This window comes from Gopherus evgoodei, chromosome 6 (assembly GCF_007399415.2).
Source record: "Gopherus evgoodei ecotype Sinaloan lineage chromosome 6, rGopEvg1_v1.p, whole genome shotgun sequence".
NCBI lineage: Eukaryota > Metazoa > Chordata > Testudines > Testudinidae > Gopherus > Gopherus evgoodei.
The window spans coordinates 89,543,376-89,559,365 of NC_044327.1; the positions used below are offsets into that span (position 1 = coordinate 89,543,376).

General features: G+C 40.1%; 1 protein-coding gene across 2 annotated transcripts in view; it reads left to right on the plus strand.

Annotated features, from left to right (window-relative positions):
- IQGAP2 (IQ motif containing GTPase activating protein 2) overlaps nucleotides 1–15,990 on the plus strand; it is a 258,548-nt gene that overhangs the window by 67,776 nt on the left and 174,782 nt on the right. For both annotated transcript variants that reach the window (XM_030566208.1, XM_030566209.1), the window contains exon 2: nucleotides 5,835–5,934. In XM_030566208.1, the coding sequence (XP_030422068.1) occupies nucleotides 5,835–5,934 (100 nt within the window). The remainder of the gene's footprint in view (nucleotides 1–5,834; nucleotides 5,935–15,990) is intronic.

Genomic DNA, 15,990 nt, shown 5'->3' on the forward strand with positions numbered 1-15,990 from the left:
GCCTTGTAATCTGTGAATCTCTCAGAATTACTTTCCCTGTTGTCCTGCAGTGGCTTAAGAGTATTAGCACTAATCGCAGGGCAGACTGTTAAGAACATTTAAGAGTTACATAAATTATAAACTTGTGTGTCTTCTGAGTGGAGCCGACAAGCTTTCTGGAGCCCTAAAATGAGGATTTGGCACTTGTTAAATATCCACACCCTATGGAACTTGTCATTCTTTGTGACTTCAATAGCTCATAAAGACAACTCCACCAGCTCATTTAAATTCCTTCCACTTCAGGGATTCGTATTATAAGAGACATTATAGATGCTTCTTTTTGGATGCTGTAGCAGCTGGTCTGTGCCTGGAGAAAATTTCAGGCTTATAATGGAAACTTCACCAACCTGAACTAGAGAATCAATACCATGTCATCCACAGTTAGTCTGGGATACTGATATTGCACTGGCTGGCTCATGGTGAGTAATTTTAACAAGCGACTTGCTTTGTGCTAATAACCCTCTCAAACATCTAGTTTTCTCTTAGTAATACTCTGATGGAGCTGTCAGTGCTTCAAACTAACAGTCCCTTCAGCTCAATAGACATCAGACAATAGAAAATATCTCAGTATAGAAAAAGCACAAACTATTTATATTGACAAATGGAAGGAATCCTAAAACAGTATAAACATACTTATAATATTCCATACCATTAGGTTTAGCAACAGACTACATAATCTTTTTTTTAGATTTGATGGCTTATTGCAGTGGAAAAATTGACTTGAGTTTATTTTGCAGTCTGTAAATTAGTGTGTCATGCTTGCTGGAGTTAATGGACTGAAAAAAGTAAGAATAAAGCATGAATTTGATTTATCAGTGGATGAAACTTTTAGTGGTGGCTAAAGGTACTATCTTAAAAGTTGCAAGAAGAGGAGAAATGCTGAGAAGGATAGATGCACAGAAGTGACTGAAACTGCTAAGCTTGAAGTTTCAGTGTAATCTAGTTGAATGTATCGTACAAAGTAGTAACTCTAGGTCAGAATTTTAGGCAAGGGACTTCAGCTTGTTCTAACTGCACATGTGCTTAGTAAGGACATTATGTAAGAGTTCTATGATTCATCAGGGAAATGCTGCTGTATAGTGCGTGTTGCTATCAATTGTGGGCACAGAAGCATCTGTCCCACATATATTTTTCATTTGGAGGAGCTAGCCTGTTTCGTTTATTTTAACAGTTGTAAATGGCTTATCATAGAATTGGGATGATGTGAAATTTATTTACTATTAAGGCTGTTGATTAATCACAGTTAACTCACGCGATTAATCATGATTAATCACACTATTAAACATAAACTACTAACTATGGTTTGTAACCTGTCCATAAATCAGCTTCTGTACCCAATGACTGGAAAATAGCTAATGTAATGCCAATATTTAAAAAGGGCTCTAGAGGTGATCTCAGCGATTACGAAGTCTAACATCCCTACTGGACAAATTAGTTGAAACAATAGTAAAGAATAAAATTGTCAGACACATAGAAGAATATATAAATTGTTGGGCAAAAGTCAACATGGTTTCTGTAAAGGGAAATTCTTACTAATCTGTTAGAGTTCTTTGAAGGGGTCAACAAACATGTGGACAAGGGGATCCAGTGGACATAGTGTACTTAGATTTCCAGAAAGCTTTTGACAAGGTCCCTCACCAAGGGCTCTTCAGTAAATTAAGCTGACATGGGATAAAAGGGAAGGTCCTTTCATGGGTTGAGAACTGGTTAAAAGACAGAGTGCAAAGGGTTGGAATAAACGGTAAATTTTCAGAATGGAGAGGGGTAACTAGTGGTGTTCCCCAAGGGTCAGTCCTAGGACCAATCCTATTCAACTTATTCATAAATGATCTGGAGCAGGGGCGGCTCCAGGCCCAGCACACCAAGCATGTGCTTGGGGCGGCATGCCACGGGGGGCGCTCTGCCGGTCGCTGGGAGGGCAACAAGCAGGCTGCCTTCGGCGAGTCCTCTGGTCCCACGGCTCCAGTGGACCTCCCGCAGGCATGCCTGCGGAGGGTCCGCTGGTCCCGCGGCTCCACTGAAGCCGCGGGACCAGTGACCAGCAGGGCGTCCCCCATGGCATGCCACTGTGCTTGGGGTGGTGAAATGTCTAGAGCTGCTCCTGATCTGGAGAAATAGATAAACAGTGAGGTGGCAAAGTTTACAGATGGTACTAAACTGCTCAAGATAGTTAAGACCAAAGCGGCCTGTGAAGAACTTCAAAAAGATCTCTCAAAACTAAGTGACTGGGAAACAAAATGGCAAATGAAATGTGATGTGGATAAATGTAAAGTAATGCACGTTGGCGGAAAAATAACCCCAACTATACATAACAATATGATGGGGGCTAATTTAGCTACAACTAATCAGGAAAAAGATCTTGGAGTCATTGTGGATAGTTCTCTGAAGACATCCACGCATTGTGCAGTGGCAGTCAAAAAAGCAAACAGGATGTTAGGAATCATTTAAAAAAAAAAAAAGATTGCGAATAAGACTGAGTATCTTATTTTCCTTATATAAATCCATGGTACGCCCACATCTTCAATACTGCATACAGATGTGGTCTCATATCAAAAAAGAGATGCTGGCATTAGAAAAGGTTCAGAGAAGGGCAACTAAAATGATTAGGTATTTGGAACGGGTCCCATATGAGGAGAGATTAGAGGCTAGGACTTTTCAGCTTGGAAAAGAGGAGACTAAGGGGGATATGATATAGGTATATAAAATCATGAGTGAGGTGTAGAAAGTGAATAAGGAAATTATTTAGTTGTTCCCATAATATAAGAACTAGGGGCCACCAAATGAAATTAATGGGCAGCAGGTTTAAAACAAATAAAAGGAGTTTCTTCTTCACACAGTGCACAGCCAAGCTGTGGAACTCATTGCCTGAGGAGGTTGTGAAGGCTAGGACTACAACAGGGTTTAAAAGAGAACTGGATAAATTCATGGAGGTTAAGTCTATTAATGGCTGTTAACCATGATGAGTAAGGGAAGGTGTCTCTAGTCTGTTTTGTCAGAGGGTGGAGATGGACGGCAGGAAAGAGATCACTTGATCATTACCTATTAGGTACAGTCCCTCTGGGGCACCTGGCATTGGCCACTGTCAGTAGACAGGATACAGGGCTGGCTGGACCTTTGGTCTGACCCAGTATGGCTGTTCTTATTAGACTACCAATTGAAATTTATTAAATATTTTTGTTTTTCTGTGTTTTCAAATATATTGATATCTATTACAACACAAAATGTGAAGTGTACAGTGTTCATTTTATATTTCTGATTACAAATATTTGCACTGTAAAAAACATTTTTCAATTTAATCTCATACAGGTACTGTAGTGTAATCTCTTTATCGTGAAAGTGTAACTTACAAATATAGATTTTTTTTGTTACATAACTGCACTGAAAAACAAAACAATGTAAAATTTTAGAGCCTACAAGTCCATTCAGTCCTACTTCTTGTTCAGCCAATTGCTAAGACAAACAAGTTTGTCTACGTTTACAGGGCATACTGCTTCCTGCTTCTTATTTACAATGTCACCTGAAAGTGAGAACAGGCATTCGCATAACACTTTTGTAGCCAGTGTTGCAAGGTATATACATGCCAGATATGCAAAATATTCATATGCCCCTCCATGCTTCGGCCACCATTCCAGATGACGTACTTCCATGCTGATAATGATCATTAAAAAGAAGTGTTAATCAAATTTGTGATTGAACTCCTTGGAGGAGAATTGTATGTTTTCTGTTCTGTTTTACCCACATTCTGCCATATATTTCATGTTCTAGCAGTCTCCGATGATGACCCAGCACATGTTCGTTTTAAGAACGCTTTCACAGCAGATTTGATAAAATGTAAAGAAATGTGAGATTGCTTAAGAATAGCTACAGAACTCGACCCAAGATTTAAGAATCTTAAGTGCCATCCAAAATCTGAGTGGGACGAGGTGTGGAGCATGCTTTCAGAAGTCTTAAAAGAGAAACACTCTGATGCAGAAACTACAGAACTCGAACCACCAAAAAAGAAAATCAACCTTCTGCTGGGGCATCTGACTCAGATAATGAAAATGAACATACATCTGTCCGCTCTGCTCTCGATTGTTATTGAGCAGAACCAGTCATCAGCATGGATACATGTCCTCTGGAATGGTGATTGAAGCATGAAGGGACATATGAGTGTTTAGCGCATTTGGCATCTAAATACCTTGCAACGCCTGTTCTCACTTCAGGTGACATTGAAAACAAAAAGCGAGCAGCAATATCCCCCATTAAATGTAAACAAACCTTGGTTGTCAGCAATTGTCTGAACAAGAAATAGGACTGAGTGGACTTGTGGGCTCTAAACTTCGACACGGTTTTAGTTTTGAGTGTAGTTATATAATTCTACATTTGTAAGTTCAACTTTGACAATAAAGAGATTGCACTACTTGTATCAGGTGAATTGAAAAATACTATTGTGGTTTTTTTGCAAATATTTGTAATATAAATTGAACACTGTACACTTTGTTTCTTGTAACTGAAATCAATATATTTGAAAATGTAGAAAACATCCCAAAATATTTAAAATAAATGGTATTCTATTGTTTAACAGTGCGATTAATTGCACAATTAATCATGATTCATTTTTTTTAAAATTGCTTGACAGCCCTATTTACTATGGTTTAATTTTCTTATTTCTCTGGCTTTGGCAGTGTGTTTGCTGCACTGATGGCTGATCGAGAAGTGAAATTGTACAAATACAGAATTTTCTATCCACTATTGTATGTAGTGTGTTTCATCCTAAGTGCTCTTGCAAACTATAGAGATAATTTTACCCATACAGAAATGCAACCATCTCTGGGGTGCAACCTAACTTCTTGACAGCACATAGCAATACTATCCCCACAACAGTTTTTAGAACTGAAAATAGAGGTTACTTTATCCGGTGGAGACTGCACAGGGGGAATTAATTACTTATGCCAAGGTAATGAAGACATGTTATGCTGGGTGCTGTACAAACGCAAGTCCCCACTCTAGCAGCCTTACAATCCAAAAGATAAAGATAGATCAAAGGCTGGTGATGAGGAACTACGTGCAAACAGATAAGCATGGTGACTGGCACAGTTTTATTAGTTATGGGTGGTGGTGTTTAGGTTTTTGGTTTTTAGTAGGCCGAATGTAATTGCAGGGCTTACAGTTTGGCCAAGTTTGTGCCATAGAAGCTGTTGGCCTACATTTTCAGAAGATTATGCAGGAAATTATATGTGCAATCTTGGTAACTGTACCCACGTATACTGGAGAAGTTATCCTTTGAGGGTAAGGACTTGAATTTTTACATGAAAGGGAGATTGGTGATGAGGATTGTATATAATGGAGTAAGAAGAATTCCAGTTAGAAGGCCTACTACCTGATATCTTAGTATTTGCCTGAAAAAGTGGTTGCTGGGGAGTTTGTCTTCCCTCCACATATTAAAAAAGATGTAGGGGGGGGGGAATAATTGAACTCTGCATGTCCCCTCAGATAAATAGTATGAAGACTCTAAAATCAAAGAGGGGGAAGTGTGAATGTTAGGATATTGAATGTGGTGCATGGAGGAGAGTGTTGGAGGAAATTTCCCCAATACTTTTTTATAAAATTTAAATGTTGTGGTTTTAGCACTGTTAATCCTTTTTCTTTTACTTGGTGTGGTAAGAGTACTTCTGTATTTGGCAAATGTTTCTCAGTGAAGTCCTATAAAGAGCATTTTCTCAGCTGCAGCAGTTTTGTTTTGTTTTTTAGTAAAATTGCTCTGAGGGTTACCTCTAATCATGTGTAATTTGACATAGTTTTTCTGTTTACAGCTATTGTGGATGATGAAAGGCTTTCAGCAGAAGAAATGGATGAGCGGAGGCGTCAGAACATTGCTTATGAGTATTTATGCCATCTAGAGGAAGCAAAAAGGTAAATAAATAAAAATATACCCCACAAAAAATCCAATACTAAATTTTAATGTGTTGCAATCTCAAGACTATATGGCTATGAAAAAATGTCCTGAGTGACTCAGTCTTATTTATGAAAATTTATAGACTCTTAAAGAATACCAAGAATCTTGTGGTGATGGGTTTTGGCTTTTATAATTCAGCCAGGTAACAGTAGCTTTTTATGAAGTAGAGAGAAATAATAATCTTCAGAAACTAATGGTCATTTTAAATTAAAACAAGCAATGGGCACTAAAGTCTAACCATGGAGTACTGCCTGCATAGGGCAAAGGGTTTTATGAACTAGATGCAAACACAGAGTGCAGTATGTGCTGGTTTCTTAAACCAGCAGTAGACCACTCTTTCATCATTATTGGACTTGGTGGTGGGGGAGGTGGCAAAATCACCCGCTGATGGAGTAGCATGATGTGGTACTTAATGTCACGTATACCAAGCATTTTTACAGCTAATGACTACTCTTCATGTAAAAAATGATATCTAAGAGGCTCATTCTGCTTCTATGTTGTCTTTCCAATAACTCCATCAGGGCCTGTTTGCTCTTTGTGCTTTTCGGAAGATAGAATCATCTGTGTGTGGAAAGGAGAGTTCTCTTGGATGTTTTTATTTAAATACTACTCCTTCTCCTGTATACAAAAAAGATTTCTAGATAACTTAAACTTTTGTCTGATTTTTTTCCCAAGATTTTAAAAATAATATTATACGCATATGGCAGATTGAGACTAAGAGATTCAGTGTTTCTCCCTGGAAACTATTTTTAAAACTTTAATCTTTTTAAGAAGTTTGTCTCCTGAAATGTCCCCCTCCCTCTAACCTTAACTGACACTTTTGTACTTGTATGTATCTCTTTTTTTTGCCAACAGTCACTATGCACAGGAGTCAACTGCCAATTAGAGACAAAGTGGATGGGGTAATCTCTTTATTGGACCAGCTGTTGGGGGGGAGAGAAGTTTGATTTTACACAGAACTATTCTTCAGGTTGCTCTAATAAGAGATCTTACTTAATCACCTTGTCTCTCCAATATCCTGGTACCAACAAGGCTATGACACTGCATACAGTTGCCGATTATCTTGCACCAGAGACATTATCATGATGACTTACATTGTCCTAAAGGCTCCTGCCCTTTCTCATTCAACGTCCCATTTGTTACGCTGCTGCACTTACTGTAGTGCACTCTACCTGTCTCATTCCTCACTTCCCTCTCTTTGAGACAGAGTTGTTTCTTTTCTATTTTTAGCTTAAAATACGTAATGAAATAGTGGTGACGTGTCTGCATCTGTTCATGCTCAGCTCACGTTTTTGAGATTCTCCTTGCAAGAATAAGGCTGAAATGGAACCTTAGATTCTGGAGCACAAGATAGCAGCCTCTAGCAGAAAATAAGAGTCTGAACCACAGCAAACAGGACAGTGTGACTTCTGCCTCACAAGATGCAGGACAGCAGTCTCTGGCCTTTTCTAACCTTGCTATGCATACCCTGCACACCACTGCTACATACTGCAGTGATAGGCAGGCTGTGCTCACACTGCAGTGTATAGCTGCAGGTGGCAGTGAGAGGCTGTGGCGGGAGGAGACAGTGAGGAAAGGCTCCAGCAGTGGGGAGCCTTTCCTTTCCCTCACTCCCTGCTGGAGTCTTTCACTACTGCCCAAGTTATTCACTGCAGTGGGGAAGGGTTCTGGCAGCAGAACATTACACTGCTAGAAGTAGCAGTGTAGATGTAGAAAGCACTGCTTGGGCATGTAGCGAGCCATATGGGGTATATCCACTAGGGTTCTGGCATGTCTGTACTTTATTCACCACAGCTGTGCCTCACTAGCTACACTCTCTTGTCTATATCTGTGTTAGCTGGACGTGCAGTGTCTGTATGCTGTAAGCTGCTGTAAGTGTAGAGCTACCTTTTGAAATGCCTGTGACAGACAGCTCATTACCAGAGAAACTGGTAAGGCTCCAGCCCTCTGACAACAAAACAGTGGAAGAGCAGCATATGCAGTGGCAACAGAATTCAAGTCTTAACTCAAACAGGGTGTTTCCAGTCTGGGCTGTATGCTTGCATGCACCCATCACATCTTCAGTAAAGTCTTCGCTGCTGTTATGGAGCCCAGAGCCAGTTCTCAAAGTCCTGCAAAGTAAATGATCCAGAAATTACCATAAAAGCGGGGGGAAATTGCTTTTTTTCCCTTACCTAATGTATGAGATCTCTCTGCTCTGGATCTTTAGTCCATGTTTTCCGTTACAAACTTTGCTTTTATTTTCACGAGAGGGAAAAAACTTGAATGCTAGTATTTTTCAGCTCCAGAAACAAGAGCAAATACTGTGCTGCAATTAAGGAGTGGTATTGTGCAAATATAACCTAGACTATTTTGGCCTGTTCTGAAAGGCTTAGTAAAAGTGTCAAGTGCCTATAAGATTTGGGCCACAATATGGATATTGATATATTGAGGAGTTATACAGTACTGTAGCGGTATTTTTTTCTTTACTAGCAATGTGGGCCAGTCTTTTTTTTTGCACTGCTTATAATCAAAATATTATAACAGCTGTTTCAAAATGCCAGAGTTAATTAAAAGGTGAAGAATGTGTACTGTCAGACACTTGTAAAAATAATGGTTTGCACAATTACTTTCTCTAGCGCAGCTTTGAGAAATCCTCCTGTATTGAACCTGAAAGAGGAATCTCTTGTTGGTTTCTGTACTTCTGTAAATAGGGCCTTCTGTATTGGGTACAGTGTCCCTATGCTACATGAGTAACAAAATAGGAAATTGATTTTTAAATATAATCAGCAGACTTGGAATATCTACAGAGATCAGCGGTGTTTGTATAGGGTGTTATATTTGATTTTCAAACATGTTTGTTCCATTATGTTACACTACTAAAAAAAGCTACTGCCTGCTGATGGCAAATGTAAATCGTAAAAGTTGTGAATTGAACCATTTGTCCTCAAAATGTCAACAGCATGGAAATGATCTAAGGAAAATGTTTTTCCACGCTGTTGAAAAATTAATATTCTCAAGTGTCTAAAATTTATCAAAGCAATAAAATTGAGATTAAAGCTGCCAGACTTCCATCTTCATCTTTCTCTTCCTCCTCTAAGCAGTATAGCGTGGGTGTGTAGAATGGAAGCACATGTGACAGGAAGCAGAAGGGTTTCCTTAGTGAGTTTTACAAATCCTACAGTAAAATACTGCAGGCTTCTTAAGATTAGTATTAAGTTACTATAAATAAAAAGAGCCGTATCTGTACCATAAGATTTATCAGTAAACATGCTAGTCTTGTCCTGCAAAGTTTCTTAAGAAATTGTTCTGTACACATTTTTTTTAATTGGGTGAAGTTAATTGAAATAGTGAAAGGAACTCTTCCTAACAGGTTTAAATGGTATTATCCTTGTAATACCTAGAATTTCATAGACACTCCCATCAACTTGGCTTTCATTTTTGCTTGTCTTTCCACAGAGCAGTGTGCAATAACTGTCTCATTCTGGACAATAACATAGATTTGAGTTCTGGTAGCTGTCACTTGGAATTGTGGTGTGCTAGTTGCATACATTGAGTGTGTAATCTAACATGGTTGGCTGTGGAAATGAACTCGTCTATGGAATAAACTGGCACAGCTCCAATTGACTTGATGGAAGTTACACCCACTTATGCTAGGGCTGAATTTAATCCCACAGTATCTCTGTTTCATTACCATTTCTCCTTCCCTGTCAAACTGATGTACTTCATTTATGGAGGTATCTGTTGTAATTACATAGTTAAAATGGATCTCTGGTTGCAACTTTAAGCCTTGTTTTTGCTGCCTCCTTCTCTTCCCATTTTAATAGGAGCAAGATATTCCTATGAGATATTGTCCACTATGGGACAGGCAGACTTTTTTTTTTTTCCTGGAGTTTTGCAAATGTAGGAAAATAGTTAGTTAGTTTTTTTTTTTAAGTGTTTCTATTCAAGATAAATGAGGCTTTTGGCTTTTAGGGTTTTTGCCTTCTCTCCTGTTAGAAGGAACCCAGATTCACAAGTGTAACTCTCCAAACTCTCATGCACAGTATAACTTTAAGTTGGGTATGAAATGGTCATTTATGACATTGGCTGGATCACAGTCAGCAAAGCAGCAGTGTAAAAATGTACACCGCTTAATATGCTTAAAAGGTCAAGCACTGAAGTGCTTAACTGGTTCAGATGTAAGCTAATGGTGTGATTATCTGGCTTGTTATGCAGAATCTCAGACTATAGAATTTCCCTGAACTAATTTCGGTCTTTAGGGGGGAAAAACAAAACAAAGATATCCTTTAATTAAATCTTGATTTAAAAATTGCAAATGATAGAGAATCCATCAGGCACCACCCCCTGCAGCTCCCATTGGCCATGAACATGGAACCGTGGCCAATGGGAGCTTTGGAGGAGGTACCTGCAGGCGAGGGCAACGTGCGGAGCACTCTGTCCCCCCTTCACCGAGGGCCTCTGGGAGGAGTGGAGTGGGGCCAGGGCAGACAGGGAGCCTGCCTTCACCCTTGCGGCACCACAGGGGTAGCAATCCCGCAGGCAGGATCCAAAGCCCTCATAGGCTGGATCCTGACTGTGGGCAATAGTTTGTTCGCTCCTGGTTTAATGGGCACTGTAGTTAGGTGAAAAACTGTCGACTTTCTAAGTGTAAAGTACTGCATCTCTTGCTTGCTGTACATCTCCCTCCCCCTGGCCTTCCTGGCTTAACTCATTTTCCCTCTCATCTTCATGGTGGAGATCTTAGTTCTGAAATTTTAAACTTACTTAAATAAATGTGCTTGTGCTTACATGGTGTAAAGATTCTATAATGTTAATATATGTTTATTTGGAGCATGTTTGGTGGGAGAGTATCAGAGGGGTAGCCGTGTTAGTCTGGATCTGTAAAAGCAGCAAAGTGTCCTGTGGCACCTTATAGACTGACAGACCTATTGGAGCATGAGCTTTCGTGGGTGAATACCCACTTCGTCGTATTCACCCACGAAAGCTCATGCTCCAATAGGTCTGTTAGTCTATACGGTGCCACAGGACACTTTGCTGCTTTTGGTGGGAGAGAACTTCAGTTGTCAGCCTCTATTGTGTTCTTCCTAGTCTGACAACTGTGTGTCTAGATAAATGTGACTAGATTCGTGACTGGGGTTTGTGGATTTTAGCCATATACCTGAAAACAGGAAGTCTCCAGTATAAGGAAGCATTTTCAGGCAGTCATTAATCTGAGTTTTGCACTTGTTTCAGCTTTGTCCACTTCTAAAGCAGAGAATGTGAAAAGAGATGTGAAACTTCATATTTTCTGAATTTCTGCAGTTGGATAAGAAAAATACGTATGACATCTCATGGGAGAAAATGTTTGATCCTTTTTAAAAAAGGCCCACCCCTACAAATTATATGAAATTTAAGTAATGAAACTTTTTTCATGGCACTTACACTTCTCCTCTTTCCTGTGCTGCTGAGATGAAACTACAGTAGTATTCAGTCTCAACTTTATTATTAGTCTGATATCAAGCACTGAAATGAAAAGGTAATGACACTTATCTGGGAGACCTACATTTGCTGCAGCTTTGATGATCTGAAGTAAAATGTTGTTGTATAGTGTCTGCATTTCTGATATGTTCAGTATCTCACTAGCAAATTGATTTGGGGAAAAAAACAACAACACACTTGTTGCTTTGAGTCCTCAGAAAACCGACTTTGATCTGCTGTCACTAAATAAATATACTTGTGTATGTGACATTTCATTTCAATATTTATTCCGAACTCCGAGGTCAAAGTGGTATCACATGATGAGGTTTTTATCAAAGTATTGATTGGTTAAGAGGTAAGTTGCACACTAACTAGTACAAACACATTTTTTTAAGTCTCTATACTGCCCTCAGATGGCATGTAGGTAAACATTGCGCATTACCTTTTAAATAAAATAATGGAAGTCTTTTCTAGATAGGTATCAAGATTTTACTTCCCTATAGAAGATGTTTAGAACCACTAGTTTCTTGTATTCCAAATATAGGTTCATCAGTTGTGAGTGAGAGAATTCTACTACAGTGCAGTTAACGTTTTTACAAATAGCTTCCTGTAGGTATGTCTATACAGCCTCCAGAAGCAAGCCTCAGTTTGGGCTGATAGACTTGGTATGGGCTGAAGATTGTAAACTCCCTGGGCTTTGGGTTGTCTTCTATATTGTACAGCACAGAGCATGCTCTTCATACATGTTCAAGGCCCTGATTCATATGCATGTGCCTAGCTTTAAGCCAGTGTTTTCCAAAGAGTGGGGTGCACCCACTTAGTGTGAAGGATTAGCCAGGGGATATGGACAGACCTCTCATTTGTTCTCCAGAGTCTTGGTTCTAATTTAAAAAAGGGTGGTATAGTTAAGTATGTTATGATTATAAGTAACTGATGCAGTGATGTCTTCCTGCATTTGCCCACAGCTTGAAACAGCAGCTCTAAATCCTGAATTGCCCTTTCATTTCAATGGATCTTAACTCAGATGCCCACATTATTTTAAGTGTCAACATTAATTTATTTTGCTGATCATCAAAGCATGGGCTGGGAGAGGAATGTACTATTGCAGATATCTACAGCAGTTTTCTGAAGTCTGGGGCGTGCTCCCTTGGGGTGCATGGAAGATAGGAGTTGGGAGGATGTGGAAGATATATAAATTAAGATGTGTAGGTGTTTAATAGTGGGTATTGCAGAGTGACATGACTGGTTTTGATTTCATGAATGAGGACTTGCTTACGTATAGGAGTAGTCCCGTAGACTGCAGTGAGGCTACTCACATGTTTAAAATCTTTGCTGAATTGGGGTGAAAATCTAGATATTTAACTGTTAGTTTTTTTGGTGGTTGTAAATCTATTCAGTGCAGAAAGAAATCCGGTTATCTCCAGTAACTAAAAGTTTTTCCACTTAATGCAATGTTTGATCAGGGATGAGTTGTCAAGCTCCAGGGATGATCCTATATTTTGAAGTCTCACTCCAGCAACTGTGTGCTCAAAAGAATACAGAGGGCTGCCATTGCTCAAAGGCATTGCTTTAAAGTGTCTTGAAGAAATTTTGATAGACTTTGCACTGCAGTTTAGGATTTTTTGTTTAGTTTTTCCATTGACAGCAGTTGGTTTCTGACAAGTCAGGGATAAGTTCGTAAATTTTTTTGAAGATATACCTCTAAACTTCAAAGCCATTAATATTTAACTGCTAGACAAACGGCATTCAATACTTTCCACCCTTGTTAATGTCAAAGAGATATCGCCAAGTTTCATTTGAAACAGAATTTTCTGAAGGTGGCACATGTATAACTTACTCGAGCTTACTTCAAGGCTGTACAGGAACAGTCTCTCTCCAGAAGAACCTTAAAGCTTTTATGATGGCATTGCTGGTGCTTTTGTAACCTAATTACTAGAAGACTGTTAATTATTAATAGCTGGTTAGGTGCATGCTGTAGTGCCATTTACGTAACTCAGAAGGCTGTTAACAAGTAGATAATTGATGATTACAAAGGCATCTCACATACTACTTATAAGAACCTTTCAGTTGTTATAATAGAGCAGTTTGGGGAGGAAAATGTGCATCGAACTTTTTAGGTTTGGTAGATCTGCCTTCATGTTTTGGACTTCCAGATAACTTTTCAGTAGATAGGTATGTGTGTATGCATGAGCCACATAGTCTCAAGTTTCTTACCAGCCTCTCATGTGGCTGCTGAGTTTCTTTCTGATCATTTGGAATCTTCTCCCCCAGCAGTTAAAATTGGCATGAAATTTCTGCATTTGCAGTAGAATTAGTTAATCGCTCATCTGGATGGATACAATGGGCTAGAAAAAACGAAGCATGTTGTACAGTAACATCAGCCCTTCCCAAGAGAGCCAGGGAGTAGGAAAAGCCAAACATAATTTTTCAGCTCCTATGGGAGAAACAAAAGTAGAGATGTTAGAGTAGGAAATGTAGGAATTGCCAAATTGTCAGACTGTTGGCCTATCTAATCCAGTATCCTGTTGCTGGCAGTTGCTAGTACTAGATGCTTCAGCAGAAAAGGAGTAGGGTGGGGGAGGGAATTTATTTTCCTGCGGGAAAAGATTATTTTTTTTTCCCCCTCCCAATCGCCAGAAATTAGAGGGAAACCAGCACTTTGTACTTCTGTGGAAGGTCCTGAGTGAGAACATCAGCCATGGTTGGAAAGAAAAAGATTGGTAAGAAATCTATCCTGAACCAAGGCTGTAGCTTGTTAAGTCTTAGAGTATTTTACTTTTATTTGCTTCTATCCATTTGGTCTTTATCTTTCTATTTTAAGTGAGTTCAAATGCAGTCTTTTTAGTTTAAACCATCCCGGTACAGTGTATGAATTGAAGTGATTGTTAAAGCCAGTTAAGCAGCAAGCTGCTGTTTGTCTCTTTAAAGTAGCAACACACCTTATTACTCCTCTGAATTTCCAGGAGAGGGCAGGACACTTCAGGGCGGACAGTTTTGTGGATATGCAGGTCTGGGGATGTGTTGGAGTCACCTTGTGAGTAGTAACCCAGGCTGGTGGAAGCCACGGTGAGGCTGTTATGTTGTAGGCAGGCTGCTGAGGTCAGAAAACTGAACTAATGTATGCTGTGCATCCCACTCATGGAATTGCATGCTTCTCTGTGGGCTGTTGGTGTCTAGGCTGTAGGCCGCAGCAGCAGAGCATTTAAGGTACCCAGAATTGCAGAGCAGGCAGTGGCACTACCTCTTACTGGGCTGGGTTGCACCCCAGAACATGACAGGAAGGCAGCTGGGAGGCCCAGAGCAGGTAAGCAGTAAGCTGTGGTGGTTGAGTTTCTGAGCTGGCTTGCCAGCCTTTATTTGGCAGATGTTAGTTGGCCAAAGACAACTTCAGCTCTGCTGCCCAATATATTTCAATAGTGAGAGGCAGCTGGGTGCTGCCAGTGTTGTGGAAGGATGTGAAGAGTTTGAGAAGTGAGGGAGGTGGAGATGTGAGCAGGAGTAACTGCAAAGCCAGCTGTAAGTAGTCTGAGGGTTTCTGTGCTCTGGTGAGGCTATAATATGTTTTGAGCAGTAGATGGTAATTAATGGTGCATTGGAATTAAGGGTTTGACTGTCATGTTAAGCTTCCAGTCTAGGGTATGGTTTTTTAAGGGACACCTGGGGAGGGGGGGGGCGCAAGTGGGGCAATTTGCCCTGGGCCCTGCGAGCCCTGGCCTGGTGGTGGTCCAAGACTTTAGCTGGCATTTTGGAGGCAGGGGGCCCTTCAGTGCTGCCAAAGACACCGAGCGACTGAAGGGCCTCCCCACTGCAGAAATGCCACCGAAGACCCAGATGCCACTGGGTGAGTACAAGTGCCACAGCTCGCCCGCTTTGCCCCTGGCCCCCTGAATTCTCTGGTGGCCCTGGGTTTTTCTAGTTTGTGTATTTCTGGCTTTAATTAGTCTGTAATTTGGTTTTTTTTTTAATTTAATTTAAAATGTGGTATTTGCAGCCCAGTGGGAAGTATGCTCAGACCCAGGCAGTACATTGTTTACCCCACAAATGTGCTCATTTCAGGAGTGCTTCTGGTCTCCTTTGGGCATTAATAAATTGGCTGCATCTGTAGGGGTGAGGAGAAGGGAGAGTTGCAGCTGGGCTTTCCCTTCTCCCATGATGGAAGGGAAGCTTCTGCTGATTTCAAGATGGGTGAGCATGGATCTCCGGAAATGTAGGGTGCTTCAATAGTTAGTTATACTCTAACCAAATGCTGTGTCCTGCTGTGTTGAACATTCAGGAAAGCAGATGGCAAAGTTTGAAAATGACCTTCAGCTTAAACTGAATTCTTATACCTTGAGTTTCTCCTCTCTTTTGACCTGGAGTGTATTAAAATATGCAAGTAAATATACTAAAACTGCTTCATTGTTTAGCAGAACAACTCTGGTAATATCTGATAACACATGTATAAAATCATTGTTCTCTACACAATACTGCCTTTATTCTAGTCTGTCACTTACATTAAAATACCATTGAGTCAGTCTTCATAGAATATTTTCAAGATGAACATATTACTCTGAGTCTTTGACCAAGGAGCCAAA